General features: G+C 29.8%; 1 protein-coding gene across 1 annotated transcript; it reads left to right on the plus strand.

The window, feature by feature from the left end:
* Positions 1–12838: 12838 nt before the first annotated feature.
* Positions 12839–16133, plus strand: LOC110689225 (histone-lysine N-methyltransferase, H3 lysine-79 specific-like). The gene is made up of 4 exons (XM_021865953.1): positions 12839–13950; positions 14159–14217; positions 14941–15014; positions 15140–16133. Exons 1-4 carry the CDS (start codon positions 13660–13662, stop codon positions 15826–15828), a joined length of 1113 nt encoding a protein of 370 aa, XP_021721645.1. The 5' UTR covers positions 12839–13659; the 3' UTR covers positions 15829–16133.
* Positions 16134–17199: the final 1066 nt, after the last annotated feature.

Genomic DNA, 17199 nt, shown 5'->3' on the forward strand with positions numbered 1-17199 from the left:
CCTCTAATTTATTATGATCGTATTCATGTGCGCTTTCTGACTAACATGCAATCAATACGATTAACCCTAAACCTGTTTAATCTATGTTGGTTGAATATTAATGCACAAATAAACTATTATTGGCGATCACTTGAAATTATAATCACATTAACCCTAAACAAGATTATTAATTATCTTATTAAGCATGATTACAAGTACAAATTCCCTTTAAACATGCATAAAAGGCGTGATCAAGCAATAAATAAATAATGTATCAAGCAACATAATAAATAATAATAAATTATAATCATCATAATAACAATTATATTAATCATAATAATAATATTTATAATCATCATAACAATAATCATCATAATAGCAATTATAATAATAATATTCATGTTAATCATAATAATAATAATTATAGCAATAATAAAATTATAATTATGATCAAAACAATTATAAAAATAATCATAAATCATGTTAAAGCATAAAAATAGCAAGATCCTAGGCATGATACTAACAAGATTAATAACAAACCTTAGCATGTCACTAAGCAATAAAAATCAAATCTTTAGCCCTAACATGATACTAACGATCATAAATATTAGGAAGAGAATAAAAGACATCGTAACACTCATATTTAATATTAAAATTACCCTAGACATGATACTAGGAATATCATAATAACAACCTAAACATGATTTTTACATCATAACATCAATAAAAACCATTAAAGTACTTACTTTGATGCCTCATACCTCTTTCTAATAACAAAATACACACGTTAGTAACTTCAAGGAAAATAATAATCAAAACAATTAAATTAAATAATTGAAAGAGAGATTTAGGACCAAACCCTCAGAAATTAAACCTTTCACGTCTAGGGCGAAGGCAACTTCGAATATGGTTAGGTGTTTCTAGATCTAATGAATGCGGAATTTTGTATGTAAAAGCAAGGTTTAGAAAAAGAGAGAGAGAGAGATGATGAATGATTAAGGAAATCTTAATGAGAATTAGCGAATGATTAAAGAGAATGAGAGAGAATTGAAAACTAGTTGTAGGTGAATATAGATGAATGTTGATGAGAATTGGTGAATGAAAACGGAGTTTTTACAACGTTATTTATAGAGAAATAAGCCAAAAAGATAAAATTAACAAAACAAAGCATTGGCGCACAGAAAACAGAGCTGGCGCTAACGCCAGCTATAAGCGCCAGGCGCCAATGCTTAGCGCCAGGCGCCAATGCTTAGCGCCAGGCACCAATGCTTAGCGCCAGGCATTAGGCTTAGCGACAGGCGCCAATGCCTGGCGTTTGGCGCTAACCCTGTTTTTGACGCGTTTTCTCAAATCAGATAAATTTTGCCGTACAGGAGGATAAAATCGTATCTTTTCCTCAAAAATGTTCTTTGATTTTAATTAAAACTCTGAAAAGTCAACAAAAGTCAATTTATCAATGCTAATTGAATTAGGAATGAAAAGAACCTTCTAAAAGAATTTAGAAGACTAAAACCATTCCTAATTGCATTAGGAAAGATAAATTCATATTAGGCCCTCCTCTAGATCATTGGACCGCATATAAGGCTCAAAACGGGCTCAGTTCAGTAAATTGGCCATAACTTCCTCAATATTCATCGGAATTGGGCTTATAATATATCGTTGGAAAGATCTTGTCAAGCCCCATCAAAATACACTACTATTGGACCCATATCATGGACCAACCAAACTGGATTGTCTGTTTTCTTAAAATAAGTTTTCAAAAATAGAGAGAAGAGAAAAGAAATTAAAACTATCCGCAACACTAAACTTTCCACACTTTCACTTGATTCGATTATGATTCGACGTGAAATGTACTCATCAATGGGTTTGGTTTTGGGGAGACACAAATGGGTGTCTACACTAGGGTTTGTTATTAATCTTGTCAGTATCATACCTAGGATCTTGCTATTAATATTATGCTTTAACATGATTGTGTTTCTAATTATTATGATGATTATTATTGTTATGATTATTATGTTGCTTGATATTTATTTATTGTTATTTCTTGATCACGCCTTTTATGCATGTTTAAAGGGAATTGGTATTTGTAATCACGCTTAATAAGATAGTTAATAATCTTGTTAGGGTTAATTTGATTATAATTCAAGTGATCGCCAATAATTGTTTTTTCTGTGCATTAATATTCAACTAACATAGATTAAACAGGTTTAGGGTAATCCTATTGATTGCATGTTAGTCAGAAAGCGCACATGAATAAGATCAGAATGAAGTAGAGGCCTATTATTAGGGCAGGTTCAATCTCTTTTAGGTTGAATTTGTACCTTCATCCCCGAACTACCAGTCATGGTTCCAGACCTATTGGAGTTGACAATCTCTTGGATTGTTAAGGGGTGTAACCTTCACCTCATGAACAGTTTACAAGTTCCTAAAACTTGTTGGCGACTCTTTTACTCTATCTTCTTTCCCTTTCGACGTCATCGTACTTAAGTGTATGATCACAGTGGGGTTCAAGTTTGGGATAATGCTTGAAATATTCCCTACAATCAGGCTGCTGGATTAGTAGCCAGTAAAGGTAATGGACAGGGGAATTCGGGGAGAAGTCCAAAAAATCGTATTCTACGGATCCATAACCTAGTGACGTCTGTAATTACTGTAGGGAGAAAGTGCATTGGAAATTTGAATGCCCCAAGAAGATGAGACATTAGGAATATCGTGAGTCTGCAAATATTGCAGATGGAGACACCTGTTCAGAAGAGGACTATGACCTGATTGCTAATGAACATGCGCATCACTCTATTGTGTGGATTCAAGATTGGGGGGCAACTTATCATGTGTGTTCATGTAGGGAGTGGTTTATGAGGTGTTTCTATGTCCAACAACAAAGTTTGCAAAACAATTGGTATAAGGTCCATCAGAGTTCGGACACATGATGGTAAATTTTGTATGTTGAACAAAGTTAGGCATGTTCCACAGGTTATGAGGAATCTGATTTCACTTAGTCTTCTAGACAGAAAAGGGTTTAGTTTCACAGGTGAAGGTGGAAGGTTTTATGTCTACAAGGGTTCAAAAATAGTTATGAAAGGTGTTAAATGGGAGACTTGTATGTGTTATAAGGATCTAAGTTATATGGCTCTGAGTCTGGTGTTGTCACATCAATTGTTTGTGTTAGTGTCGAGAAACAGGTGGAGCATAGACTCACTCTAGGTGTGGGTGGTGGTCCACGTCTAGGAAAAATAAGTCAACACGCACAATATTAGTCTAAATCTAACGCACCACAGTCTTCGCCGTCCAAATCCGGTTAGCTTAGTTTGGCTCTTAGTCCGCATGTAAGCTTTGAGAACTTTCCCCCAAAGGAATGGTCGAGAAGACAAGATGGATTTCGCACTATATGTTGAAGAGGTGGATATATCTAAGCCGTCCAAGGAAGGTGTTGCTTGTACTAGGGAGAAGCATTGGCAAGTCGTCTGTTCGAATCTGGTTCCGCAGAGTAAGTCCCAAGGTTGCTTGGACTTACAAATTATTCGAAGCTGTTAGTAGCTTTTAGGGGCTAATTTGTGCCTGACGGGGCAAATCTTGTCTGGTGCTCGACTTAGCAAATCTGGTGCCTAGCGGAGACAAATCTAAGAAAGGAGAGTTTGTTTCATGTTATATGTTTTATGTTATATCCGTCTGTGTTCTAGTACATCTGGCATCTTGTTCGATGCATCTGGTACATTTTTTTATTTGTGAGGAGATTCAAGTCAAGGTGGAGATTGTTAGAAATATGGCTTGAATCGGGAGCTATGAAGATAAACGTCGGAATTAGGAAAGTGGGGCAAGACATGCCCATGCCTCGACGAAGAAGTATTGAAGACTGACTAGGCACGTCCATGCCTAGAAGAAGCACGTCTGTGCCTTAGCGAGCTTCAGAGGTGTTAAGCCAGGCACGTCTGTATCATCAGGAGGCACGTTTGTGCCTAGACGGAGTTGCGATGAGGCATGTCCGTGCCTCAGCACATTTTCAATTCTGGCACGTTTTGGACGTGAGGCATGTCCGTGGCTCAGCAGATTTTCAATTCTTGTACGTTTTGGACGTGAGGCACGTCCGTGCCCCAATAGTTTTGGTCGATTTTGGATACATTGTTCATGGATTTATTTCCTTAAATAAAGTCTATCTTTCCTAGAGTATGGGTTATTATAAATACCCATAGGTTATTTCCTAACCGTGACAATCATTAGTTGAGTGATTATTCAATGAGAACATGCCTTAATACACACTGAATATTTTTTTTTTTTTTTGCTAAGAACATTGACTAAGCTAGTTGCCAAATTGGGATATAATTAGGGGATTGGAAAAGTTTTATACATGTAATTTGGCTATTTTTCAATCACTAATATTTGGTTGTACTCATCATTTAAACGATATAATATATACTATATTAAAAGGCGGGCCTTTAAAATTAAAAGGAACGGTGCCACGTGATACTCTTGAAAGTACTTTCACAATGCCACGTCACTATCCAAAGTACATACACCATGTAAGCTTGTCACTTTATTTAGAGATGTTCATGGACGAGACAGCCCACTAGGCCCGCCCTACCTGACCCTCAAAACGGGCGGTTATGTCAACCATTTTTTTTTATAAAAATTGAATATTTGGACGAGTCCGACCCAACCCGCTAATATAAATGGGTGGACATGAACATACAATTTGTACCGCGGGCTAGCCCATTTGGCCTGTTTATTAAAAAAATAATAGTTTAATAAAAATTTAATTAGTTAAGTTATGTACAATTAGTTAAGAATACCAAAAAAAAAACAAAAAAAGTATATAGGGTTCTAAGCTTTTATTAGCTACAATAACTATTTAATTTTTTCCTTGTTTAAATCTTATCATTGAAGACTTATTATATTTTTTAACCAACATATATCACGATTTCAACTTTATTTTAATTCTTTATCAATTGTGATCAAGCTAGAATTTTTTTAAGACAATCTAATCAAAATAATTGTAACATAAATAAATATTAAATAGATTTATTTGTGTTTGTGTAAAATTAGAACAAAGTCCTAAAAAATAAAACAAGAACAACGATTTTATGCTCGTTAGCCCGCGGGACAAGCTCGACTTGTTTAATAGGGCGGGTATAGTCAAATTGTCAAGCTCGCATAAGAGAGCTTGAGTTTGATAGATTAAGCTCGTTGGACAAAATATGAGCTATAACAAAATAAATTATTATTTGAGCTAGATTCAAACTCATAACCCCTCTTACATGAAGGTAATACATTTACCATTTTAACCAACTTTGATTATTGTTTTAAATTTCACATAATTACAATTATATATTACTTTTATTCATTACGTAAATTAAAGGTTATATAATTTTTTTACAAGATTAGAAACTAAATACATATGAGGTAAAAAAAAAAAAATCATCCGAAGCAATACCCGAATCACACACTAACTATACAAACAGTCGAATAGAATTATCAAATTAAAGAAGTACAAACTAGTAATTCGGGGCATCGCTCGAGCCACAGACTAGTTTGATAATTAAATATTGGGATGACTTTATATTTTTTTGGGTATTTGTTTTTTATCATTTTATTGCAACTTTACGACGGATGTTAATATATATATATATATATATATATATATATATACATATATATATATATATATATATATATGTATGTATATGTATATATATATATGTATGTATATGTATATATATATATGTATGTATATGTATATATATATATGTATGTATATGTATATATGTATATATATATGTATATGTATATATGTATATGTATATATGTATATATATATGTATATGTATATATGTATATGTATATATATATGTATATGTAATGAGAACCAAGGCTAAAATAAGAACTAGGAACTAATTTAGGCCCTTAGATCATGTTAATCGAACGGCTCACATGCTTCCCGTGTCATTAATGGCATTTTGTAATATTTTTAACTTTATAAATTAGTTTCCAGTTTCATTTCTCAAAAGTAAATGAAAATTTAGTAAAAGTAAATAAAATCAGTATTAAAGTAAATAAAATTGCCTTCAAAGTTAAAAAAAAATGGAAAAAAGTTTGAAAATAGCAAAATTAGGAGAATTTCATTAATGAGAGCGGGTGCAATGTGAGCAATTAGATGGAGTGCGATTAATGGCTGAGATTAGTTCCTATTATTCATCTTAGTTCTCACATGATCTCAATTCTATATATATGTAAATTTATCCCAACAATGTTTATGTTTAGTGCATCAGTTCTTCATAGTTTTTACTAACCTTAAATCATGAATATTAGGGTTTGTTTGGCATTGCTGTGATTTTCTGTTTTTTGGTTTTTTATTGTATAAAAGTATATGATATATGTCACATAATAGATCAAAAATTACTTAAACTTATTAAAATCATAATAATTTTGAAAACTGAAAACAAAAAAGTGGAAACACCTTTTTCTTGTTTCTTGTTTTTGGTTTTTAGTTTTCAAAAAAAAAAGGTAACTGAAAACCAAAGATAATGCCAAACAACCCCTTAGTTATCAAAGTTGTGTATTGAAAAAAAATGTTGGTCAAACTATTGCTTAACCTGAAATAGAGAGAGTAGTTTTTAAAATTAGGTTATATATGTTGAGACCGTAGCTATTAAAATTGCAATTTAAATCTAAGAATCTTATGATTTTATGATTCATATATGACCATATGATTCGATTTTACAATTCACATTTGATTATACCTATTTCTCTTAACTAGTGGAAATCTTACAAATTTATAACAGTTTAAAAAGTTATTAATAAATGTATATATTAGTGGATCAATTATTAAAAATTATAACATATAAAATAAAGACATCCAATGAAAGTTAAGTATGAGTAATCAACTAGTTTTTTTGCCCGGGCAGCGCTTGGATATTCACAGGAAAAAATTATATATATTTATATATTAAATAGTATTATAAGTTTGTATTTGTTTATAGATTGTGTATACTTTTAATTTTTATTTATTTAAATTTATTGTTATTGTTCTATTATTTAGGCTGTATATTATTTATTTATTTTTGGAAATAAGGTTCTATATTCTTTTTGTTTTCATTAATTATCTTTTTATTTTATTTTTTTAATGTAAATGTAATATGTATACTTCTAGAATATTTCTGGTGATTACTTTACCATATAGTATTGATAACTAGCATAGTGCCCGTGCGATGCACGGATTATAAATCAAATTATTAAACCCGTAGGAAAAATAAAAACAAAGATAATTCATTTACTATTAAAGGACTTGTACTAATGGTCAATAAAAAAAAATAAAAAAATAAAGGAACGTTATTTGAATAGTATTTTATGTTATTTGAATTTCTTTTAATTTTTTATAATGTTATTTTATTAATTGAATAATACTCCACATAGCTATATAAGAAGTGGACTAATTTATTTATATCCCCTGTTGAGAAAAAACTAAAATTTTCTTATCATACCATCCGCATCAGTAGCTACAATCAATCTAATATATACATGTTTTATTTACCCGTCGCACTCATTAAATCTATAGACACAATAATAACCTTATATTTGACCTACCAGAACATATATTTTCCTAAGTTAAGCATTGTGCCAAAAACTATATATTATATAATAGTCATATATATAACCAACAGCTGATTAAATATAGTATACGACACAAATACTTCGTATATAGGTATGGATACTGATAATTTTATATAAATAAAATATACGGAGTATATATTACTAAGATTTATCCCTACCTTAATTATAAAAAGGTTAACAAATCTCTTATAATAGTGCATGGACATTTATATATCTAAAATGTTCTTTTTACATATATTTTCACCCATTTAATATAAATGCCTTAAAATTGTCTCTTGAATTCGCTAAATTGATTTAAAAGGTTATGTTTATTTCAATATTTAAAGCTATTTACTATTTTCATTTCCTTTTGTTTTAATTTTTCTATTTAGAATTCATTAGACTATTAGGTTTCAAGATCGAAGTCAATATCTTTTTTACCGCACAATCACTAAATCAAAGTCGCTCAACTAAAGTTTTGGACATTGCATAGCTACACAACATCCAACACATTTAATGATTACATGCAAATAATTTTAATAAAACTACGCATTCGATATAAGTTATTAAACAATTTAACTATATATACATTTTGATAGGTTTATATCTTTCATATTAACAAAAATTTACAAATGTTATTATCATATTTTGAAAAAAAAAAATACACTTTGGAGTTTTGTATAAGATAGATAAAGGATAAATTAATTCCCGTCATATATGCATTGAGTTTTGGGTGTTCTATCCGATTCACCCTTTGGGCTAATCCAGATTTGAGGATCAGTTCTAGGTTATTAGGTTCCACTCCCCTTCCGATTGTTGTTGCAGGGGAGCATACATGTCCTCCCTACCAAGTGTAGTCTCAATCACCACTACACCAACAATCAATTGGTGTAGTGGTGATTGGGACTACACTTGGTATGGAGGACACGTGTTATAAAATATTATATTATATACGTATACTTTTTTATATTATAAAAAAATATTATATTATATACACATACTATTATAGTTAAAAGTATTATTATGTATAAAACAACATAAATTATTGCACATGATTGTTGTATATCTAGTATAGTACATGAGCAATGCACGATTTTTAAATCAAAATGTTAGTTTTTCTAAAAAAAAAATTCATAAGTAATTGCATTGTTAATACGAATATTACAATTTAAAACATGAGTAATAGTTATAATACATTTTATATCTATTCCTTTTCCGTCAAATGTCTAATTCAATTTAACTTTTATTCCTCTTGTTTAGATTGGTTATTGGTTCATTTTTTTTTTATTTTTTTATGCAAAAAAAAAACAAAAGGTCATTGTAAAATACATTGTATAGAAAATGAAAGGCCGATTAAAATTAAATTTATGTTCAAGATTATGTATTTTTTTACAAGACAACATTTCGGCTCAGCATTCAGTATTTGTCAAGGAGTACAACAAACAATAAAATTAATTTTTACACTATTTTGTATCTTTATAAAAAACTTTTGTATCAAAAACTTTTACATTATTTTGGGTAACTTTTATCAATAAAGCATAAATAACTTTCATTCATTACAATGTAGCTTTTATAATAGGTGCACAATATTTTATTGTACGTCTGATTTTTTTAAATGTTTGTATTGATTTCATAATTGACGTCAAACTAAATATTATTGATTTCATTTAATTTTCATAAAAAAAACAATATTAGTCTTTCAAAATACGAAATATTTGTTTCCTTAATTATGCCACTTTAATCATATTGCTTCAAATTAGTTATTATTCTTTAACTTAACTATAAATAAAGATTGGAAAGATTTTATGGATTATTTGTAGTATTGGAAAGTATATATTTATTATAAAAAATTAAATCAATATTTATGTTAGGAAATCATGAAAATCTTATGCATGTATAGAAACTTGTTTTTATTGTTTAAGTTTAACAAAAATAATTATGCTTAAATATGTAAACAGTAATTATATAGATATATTTTATACATAAGATAAGTCAATGAGAGAGTGACATTTGTCATCCTCACATTGAGGCGCTTGTCTTTTAGTATAATACTAGGTTAAGTCCCGTGCCATGCACGGTCATAATTAAATTTTATAACAAATAAATAATAAATAATGGTTTAATTCAACAATAATTTATCCAAAAAAAAATAATAATTTGTAAACAAATAACTTGAATTTTAATTAGTTTATACCAATACTAAATACATAAAGGTTGTTAAATTGAATTGTATAAATAAATAAATATAGTAATAGAAAATTAGAAGCTATAAAATTTTATATAACAAAATTAAAAAATAAACTTAGATTAGTACCAATATACGAACTCATATACATATGTCCTTAAATTGTTGACATACATTAATCGACATAATATGAAAATTAAGTTGAGTTCATTTTACTTTAGGATAATTAGTATTAATAATCAACTTTTTAAATATGTTTTAGTGAGTAGTAGGCCGGGGTTTTAAAATATTTAGAATAATTAGGTTTAATTTTCCAATATATGTTATGTATAAAGTATACTATTACAAAATTATTTTTTTCTTATAAACATTATGTATAATTTTAAGATTAATACAAAGTATGGTACCAAAATGATTTTTCTTTTTTAATTAAAATAAATTTTATTATCATATGATAAAAGTTGAAGGAAAAAAAATTGATATTGGCAATATTATAATAATCTTGTAAAATAATATATTCCAATACAATCTATGTTAGTATTTTTGTAACTTAAAGTTTCCTAGTACTTCGTATATAGAATATATGTAAAGAATTTAATTGAGTATTGAATTAAATATATTGTCAAAATGGAAATAACTGTTATCTTAGGTTATAAAATGGATGTCATTAAAATATGGCAAAAGACTAAAAAGGAAAGAAAAAAAGGCGGAAATTTTTTTAACTAAGAAATGACAAGTGTCATTCCTAGTTTCGCCTTTAGTATAGGTTTATTGATATAGATTACAGGGTAGCTTTTATAACAGGTGCACAATATTTTATTGTACATCTGATTTTTTTTAAAATGTTTGTATTGATTTCATAATTGACGTCAAACTAAATATTATCGATTTCATTTAATTTTCATAAAAAAAAAACAATATTAGCCTTTCAAAATACGAAATATTTGTTTCCTTAATTATGCCACTTTAATCATATTGCTTCAAATTAGTTATTATTCTTTAACTTAGCTATAAATAAAGATTGGAAAGATTTTATGGATTATTTGTATTATTGGAAAGTATATATTTATTATAAAAAATTAAATCAATATTTATGTTAGGAAATCATGAAAATCTTATACATGTATAGAAACTTGCTTTTATTGTTTGAAGTTTAACAAAAATAACTATGCTTAAATATGTAAACAGTAATTATATAGATATATTTTATACATAAGATAAGCCAGCGAGAGAGTGACATTTGTCATCCTCACATTGAGGCGCTTGTCTTTTAGTATAATATATAGATAGATTATATACTAAGAGACACACCAGCAATGACACGTGCCATTTTCTGGTGTGTCCCTTAGTTAGTTAGTTTTTTTTTTATTTTTATTTTTGTAAGGAAACAAAAATAAAGTATAACAAAATTATACATAAATAAAAAATTTGATGTATCGTAGACAACTATTTAAGTTTAAGTAAAAGGGAAAAAAAAAATTCAAACTTCAACATATTTTTTCCCAAACATAATGTCATTTACTTCAATAATTACATATATTTTTTTTGAATATTTTTTTATTACATATTATTCAATATTAGAAGCTCCAAAAAAAAGTAATTAGAATAATAAATACTTAAAATAAAAGATTTGATATAACCTTCCACATAATATATTAACAACTATGGAGCATAAATTTAAGAAAAATAAAAGTGAATTCTTAACGGGTGACATTTTTTTTTTGTTGCACAATTAACATGTGATATATGAGTGAATGTAGTAGTACTACGTTTATTACAACACCAATTTACTTTCTAATAAAAATTCAAATAGAAATCTATTTACGGGTTTTTATGTAGTATATAGTTTTAAGAAATTCATATGGTTAATAAGAAAAAAAATTGATACCTATTTGTTGGTGAAATATACTAAAATATATAGATAGTCAAATACGTATATGAAAATATCTATCTAGCTAACAAATTCTTTCATAATAAATTCATTATAGTATTTTATATAAATTTATGTTTTTTAAATTATAAATGCCGTTTTAATTAAGAATAAGTATTTAATATTAGCGTGCATGGCATGAGATCTAACTTTTTTTTTTTTGGTGTTTAGAGAGCCACAAGGGCGAGGGTGAGAATCGATCTCATGATCTCTTGGAACCGAGAGGGAAGCTCTAACCACTTGAGCTATTTCTCACTCTCGACATGAGATCTAACTTAGTTATGCATAAAATTCTACGATTGAATTCTTAAGCCTTTTTTGATTCAAAGTAGAATCTTAATTTTGACAACCTTTGTTGAGACAAATCCAACTACAGCTTATATCCAAATATTTTACTTTACATGATCATTAAAAGTTGTAGTCAATGTAGATAATATATACTCCATATAGTTTAAATATCAAACTAATGTATTTAGGAGTGATAATGACCTTGCTTATTCGTGAACAGTTTGAGCTCAAATCGGTCAAAGCTTGATTTGTTGTGGCTTGGCTCGGGTTTGAGTTCGGCTCAAAACCTTAACGAGTCGAACTGAGTTATGCCAAGCTCGGCTTGAAAAGTTAGTGAATAAGTTGGATTAGTGTTTTCCATATAAAAATAAATTATGTGTATAGATATAATTATAACTATCCTAAATATTACACGATAATTAGTTATTCTTGTAGTATTTTCATTGTAAACAATAAACTCATCGCAATATTAAAAATTTAATAATTGAATGTAAAAAAGAGTTAAAGACAAATAAACTAAGAATAATAATAAGGCAAGGTTGTTCGTGAACAACTCGAGTTCGGCTCAGCCAACGCTTGGTCAAAGATCGGTTCAGTCAAAGCTTGATTCTTAAAGTTTCGATCTCGGCTCAAGTTTGGACAAATTAAAACGAACACGAGCCGAGCCGACCATAGTATGGGCTTAGCTCGCTTGATTGGCATCCGTAGTTGCATTTAATCAAATGTTGATCGAAGCTCTTAAATCTATATTTGGACTCGACTCACTTGATTAGCATCCCTAACTAGTTGTGTTCAATTAAATACAAATCGAAGCTCCTAAATCTATATTCAAACTCGACTTACTTGATTAGCATCCCTAGTTAGTTGCGTTTAATCAAATACAAATCGAAGCTCCTAAATCTATAATTGGACTCGACTCACTTAATTAACATCCCTAGTTGTGTTTAATCAAATACAAATTGAAGCTCCTAAATCAATATGAAACAATCGGAGCGCGAAAAGCGGGTTAAGGCGCGGATCCGAATTCACAAAATAGAAAAGAAGTTTAACATGGAGATGCCGGAGCATCTTGGTCGTTGCTAAAGGTAGGACCCACCCTTAAACAAAATTAAAGTAGTTCCAATAACAAGTTTAAACCCCAAAAAAGAAAAAAACTGTTTTCCCAAATTAAAAAAAATATAAAAATAAATAATAAAATAATTAAGCAGCTCCCATCATCTTGTATTCCCAGTCCACGTCTTCCACCCTGTCATCTACCGTACTCCTTTCTCTCTCCTCCCAATATCCACCGACTACCTGCTTAACCGGTCATCCCCCCCTCCACACGTGCCATCCTTCCACTTTTTACCTTCTCTCACGTGCCTCTCCCCTCACCCATACACTACCATTTCTCTCTTGTTTGTGTGGTGCAACAAATTAAAGTAGGAGAGAGAAACCCACCTCAACAAACTTACACTATTTCTCTTAGACCTCTCTTAGCTACTACCCCTTTTTCAATTAAAAAAAAAAATATATGTATTTTTATAAAAATAACCCATTAAATCAAAATACCTTTGCATTTTGTCTATGTAGTTCATTCATAAGTTTCATTGCACTACTAAGCTCATTTTATTTTCATTTTTCTCTCTATAAATCTCATCCGTTTTAATTAATTTTTTGTGCACCAAAAAAAACAAAAAAATCAATCAAACCCATGAGGATTAGGAAAAGAAAGGTACCTTTGCCACTTTCCCTTCTTTCTCCGGTACCTCTTTCAGATCCCTACCTTTTCAGCCGGTCACCGGTGCAAAACACTACTCATGATAATAACACTACCACCACCACCACCCTTTCCTCCTCCTCGTCGCCTCTGATGCTGTCGTCATCCGATCATTTATCGACAACTAAACGGTCCGCTGCGGATCCACGCCGCAGCGGACCGTTAGTCGATAACGATAGCACTTCTAAGCTTGCTTCTGCTACTAATACTACCGTTGATGCTACGGTAACTTTGTGTGTTGTTTTCATCTATTTTACTGTTGTTGTTGTTGTTGTAGTACGGATGGTTGTTGTAGTAATTTTATTTAAGAGCAATTGCACTACTATACATTCTTCAACCATATATAATTAAATTTAATTATTTAGTTCTTTACATTAGATAGATGGAGTACTAATAATAGATCTTTTTTGCTTCAACGATTTTACTTCTGTAGGGATTTGAGGTTGTCGACAACAGCGGACTGCAAATTAACAATAATGAAGATAATATCAGGTAAACAATAATTTCAATTTCTTAAATACCATCGTTTGAATTTTCCAATTCTTTATGCAATGAAAAATTATTTGGAATTTTTTTTTATTTTCTTCTTTTATTTTTTTTTATTTTAACCTTTATTTCATGTTGGTACCTACTTTGATCAAATCTAGAAATTAAAGGGTCAAGTATAATCATACTCTCTCCCCGTCTCGTCTGGTCTCTAAACGTTATTCCTACTTTAACGGTGATTGTTTTATTTAGAGACGGAGAAGGTAACAGTTTGAAGTACATAGATACTTAATTAAAGTGGGAATATACTAGTATTATATATGTATAATTTTTAGAAGAAAGTTGGGGAAGAAGTTTTTATTATCAGCTTTTGGCAAGAGTCACCATACCTTCCCCATCTAATCTCATCTAGTCCTTTTAATTTTCTTTTATTTGGTTATCTACCCAAAATTAAAATTAAAATTAAAAATAAAAATCAAAAAATAAAAATATATTTATATATAAAATAAAAGTATTATTATTGTACTACACCAATGCGATGGATGTTAGCATGGGGACGATGATGGTCCCCATCAACAGCATTTTATCTCTCAATATGTATCATTTACATAACATACATATTTTTGCACCCACCTTCATCTTATATTTGTCTATCATTTTTCTATTTTTGTTTGATTTCTCGCTTTTAATGTCAATGGTTGTTGATTTCTGGGAGTTTCCGATTTTTAGTAACGCGAGTATAAGGAGTGCAACAGAAATTAACGATGATAGTGGACGATCTTTATCTCTCTCCAATAATGAAGGTATTGATAATAATAATAATAATAATAAACGCAATGAATTATTTTTGTTTTGTAAGTCATTCATTTCAATTGATGATGATGTTTTGAGATTGTTGTTGTTGTGAATAATACTGTAATGTCATTAGATCAAGTGGTAGGGAGGTGGTGCGATGGTGATAAAGCGATTCCACTGAAGAAGAGGAGGGGGATCGGGTTTGATACCTTTGTTGAAAGCTCGATATTTGATGGTATGGAGAACGACATGACAACGACAACTATAACAACAACAACGTCAATGAAGTTGGATAACACCGGCAGTGAAGAAGAAAAACAAATAGTGGAAGGTAATAACGATAAGGTAGCAGCAGCAGCAGCATCTGTAGCAGCAGTGAGTGCAAAGAAGGGAAATGCAAAGAGGGGTAACACAATAATGGAAGGTTCAAGGTGCAGCCGAGTGAACGGGAGAGGGTGGAGGTGTTGTCAACCGACACTCGTGGGATACTCCCTATGCGAGCATCACTTAGGAAAGGGTAGACTCCGGAGTATGACAAGTAACACTAGTGCAAAGTCGCGGTCCTCTAAGAAGAAGAGCAACTCTACAAACGGGACTAAATTCGCGCTAGGCCGGGTTGAGGAGGTTGAGGCAGTGGAAGATAATAGTGAGAAGAAGTTGGAAAGAATGAGTTCGTTTGGTAATAATAAGAGGGTGAAACTTGGTGTAGTCAAAGCTAGGTCGCTTAGTAGTTTGTTGGGGCAGACGAATAGTATGAACATTGTTGCAGATCATGCAGATATTCAGCAGCATGAAAAGATTAGTAGCTTGGATTATCAATGAACAAATCAAGATTATGGATAAACTCGAGGTTAGAGTTATTTGATTGCTTGAATAATGATACACTATTAATTACAATATTAAGACGTATATATGTAATGTACGTCGTCGGTGCAATGAACTATATAAATATAATCTTAGTATATAGTTAGTGTGTTATGCTATTATGGTTGCTAATTTGGTGTAATTATGGGTGATTATTAGTGCAAATTTAAGTTATTGTGACGAAAAAAAAAGGAATTAAAACATGTTAAGAAATACTTGGTATAATATAAGATGGAGTTATATAAATGGACGTTTAAGGTTAAGCTTGATGTTTGGTGCAACAATATCAGTAAAGTCTTATCTTGTTTGTAGTTGTGCTCTTCCACATGTTTTTGGAGTGTTCTAGGATTATGCGTGTTGGGGATTAGATTCGGACAGCATATTTTGGATGTTTTGGTCTATGTTTTTCATATCATACAATTTTGATATTTGTAAATCATTACTCGTAAAAAATTATGATAAAATTCTTCCTCCCAAATTATTTTGGACAACATATTAAAGATGTTATAGTGTACTATTTTTCCATTATGATAATAGTAATGCAAAATTAAATTTAAGTTTCTCTGTTTATTTAGTTTACTATAGAGCTATTGCTCTCCAATTTTTACAAATGTCCTTTTTTTTAATATTTTTTTTTTTACTTTTAATTATTATTAGTATTTTTTGTTATTGTTTGGTCATTTCTAAATCAAAATTTACAGATTAAATATTTTTATTGTTTTAAAGTTGTAAATATATATATATATATATATATGTGCATATTTTAAAAAGATTAATTGTAAATGAAATATATGTTGTATGATAACTCTGATTTCCTTACATTTAGTTCCAGATTATAAACATAGTAAGGGAACTAATTAGTTAGTTCATCTATAGATACTTCTATCTCATTTTAGTCGCATTTTTTTATATTCTGATTTTTAATAATTTGACTATATATTGGTATCTCTAATTATGTTGGTAAACATTGTTAAGTTCGAGTTAATCTTAAAACAATTCTTACAAATTAAATCTTACATGTATTATTATATGTTGAGATAGGAATTTATATTGTGATATGATATTATGATACATATATTTTTCGATATATCATATGTCTAACATTATAATTTCACCTTTTTTTAAAAAAATAAAGTAAAAAATAATTGTTTTCTTATTTGATACTTGTAAAATATAATTGTTAAAATTGATGATCTACATTGACTTTAAAGCAAATGATGGAAATAAACATTTAGTAGGAGGGAGTTAATAATATGAAGTAACTTGATATTACGCCTAAATTTAACAACGCTTGGTGGCAAGTGTGCCAATAGCCCAACACCCAAAATT

This window comes from Chenopodium quinoa, unplaced genomic scaffold, assembly GCF_001683475.1.
Source record: "Chenopodium quinoa cultivar QQ74 unplaced genomic scaffold, ASM168347v1, whole genome shotgun sequence".
Lineage (NCBI taxonomy): Eukaryota > Viridiplantae > Streptophyta > Magnoliopsida > Caryophyllales > Amaranthaceae > Chenopodium > Chenopodium quinoa.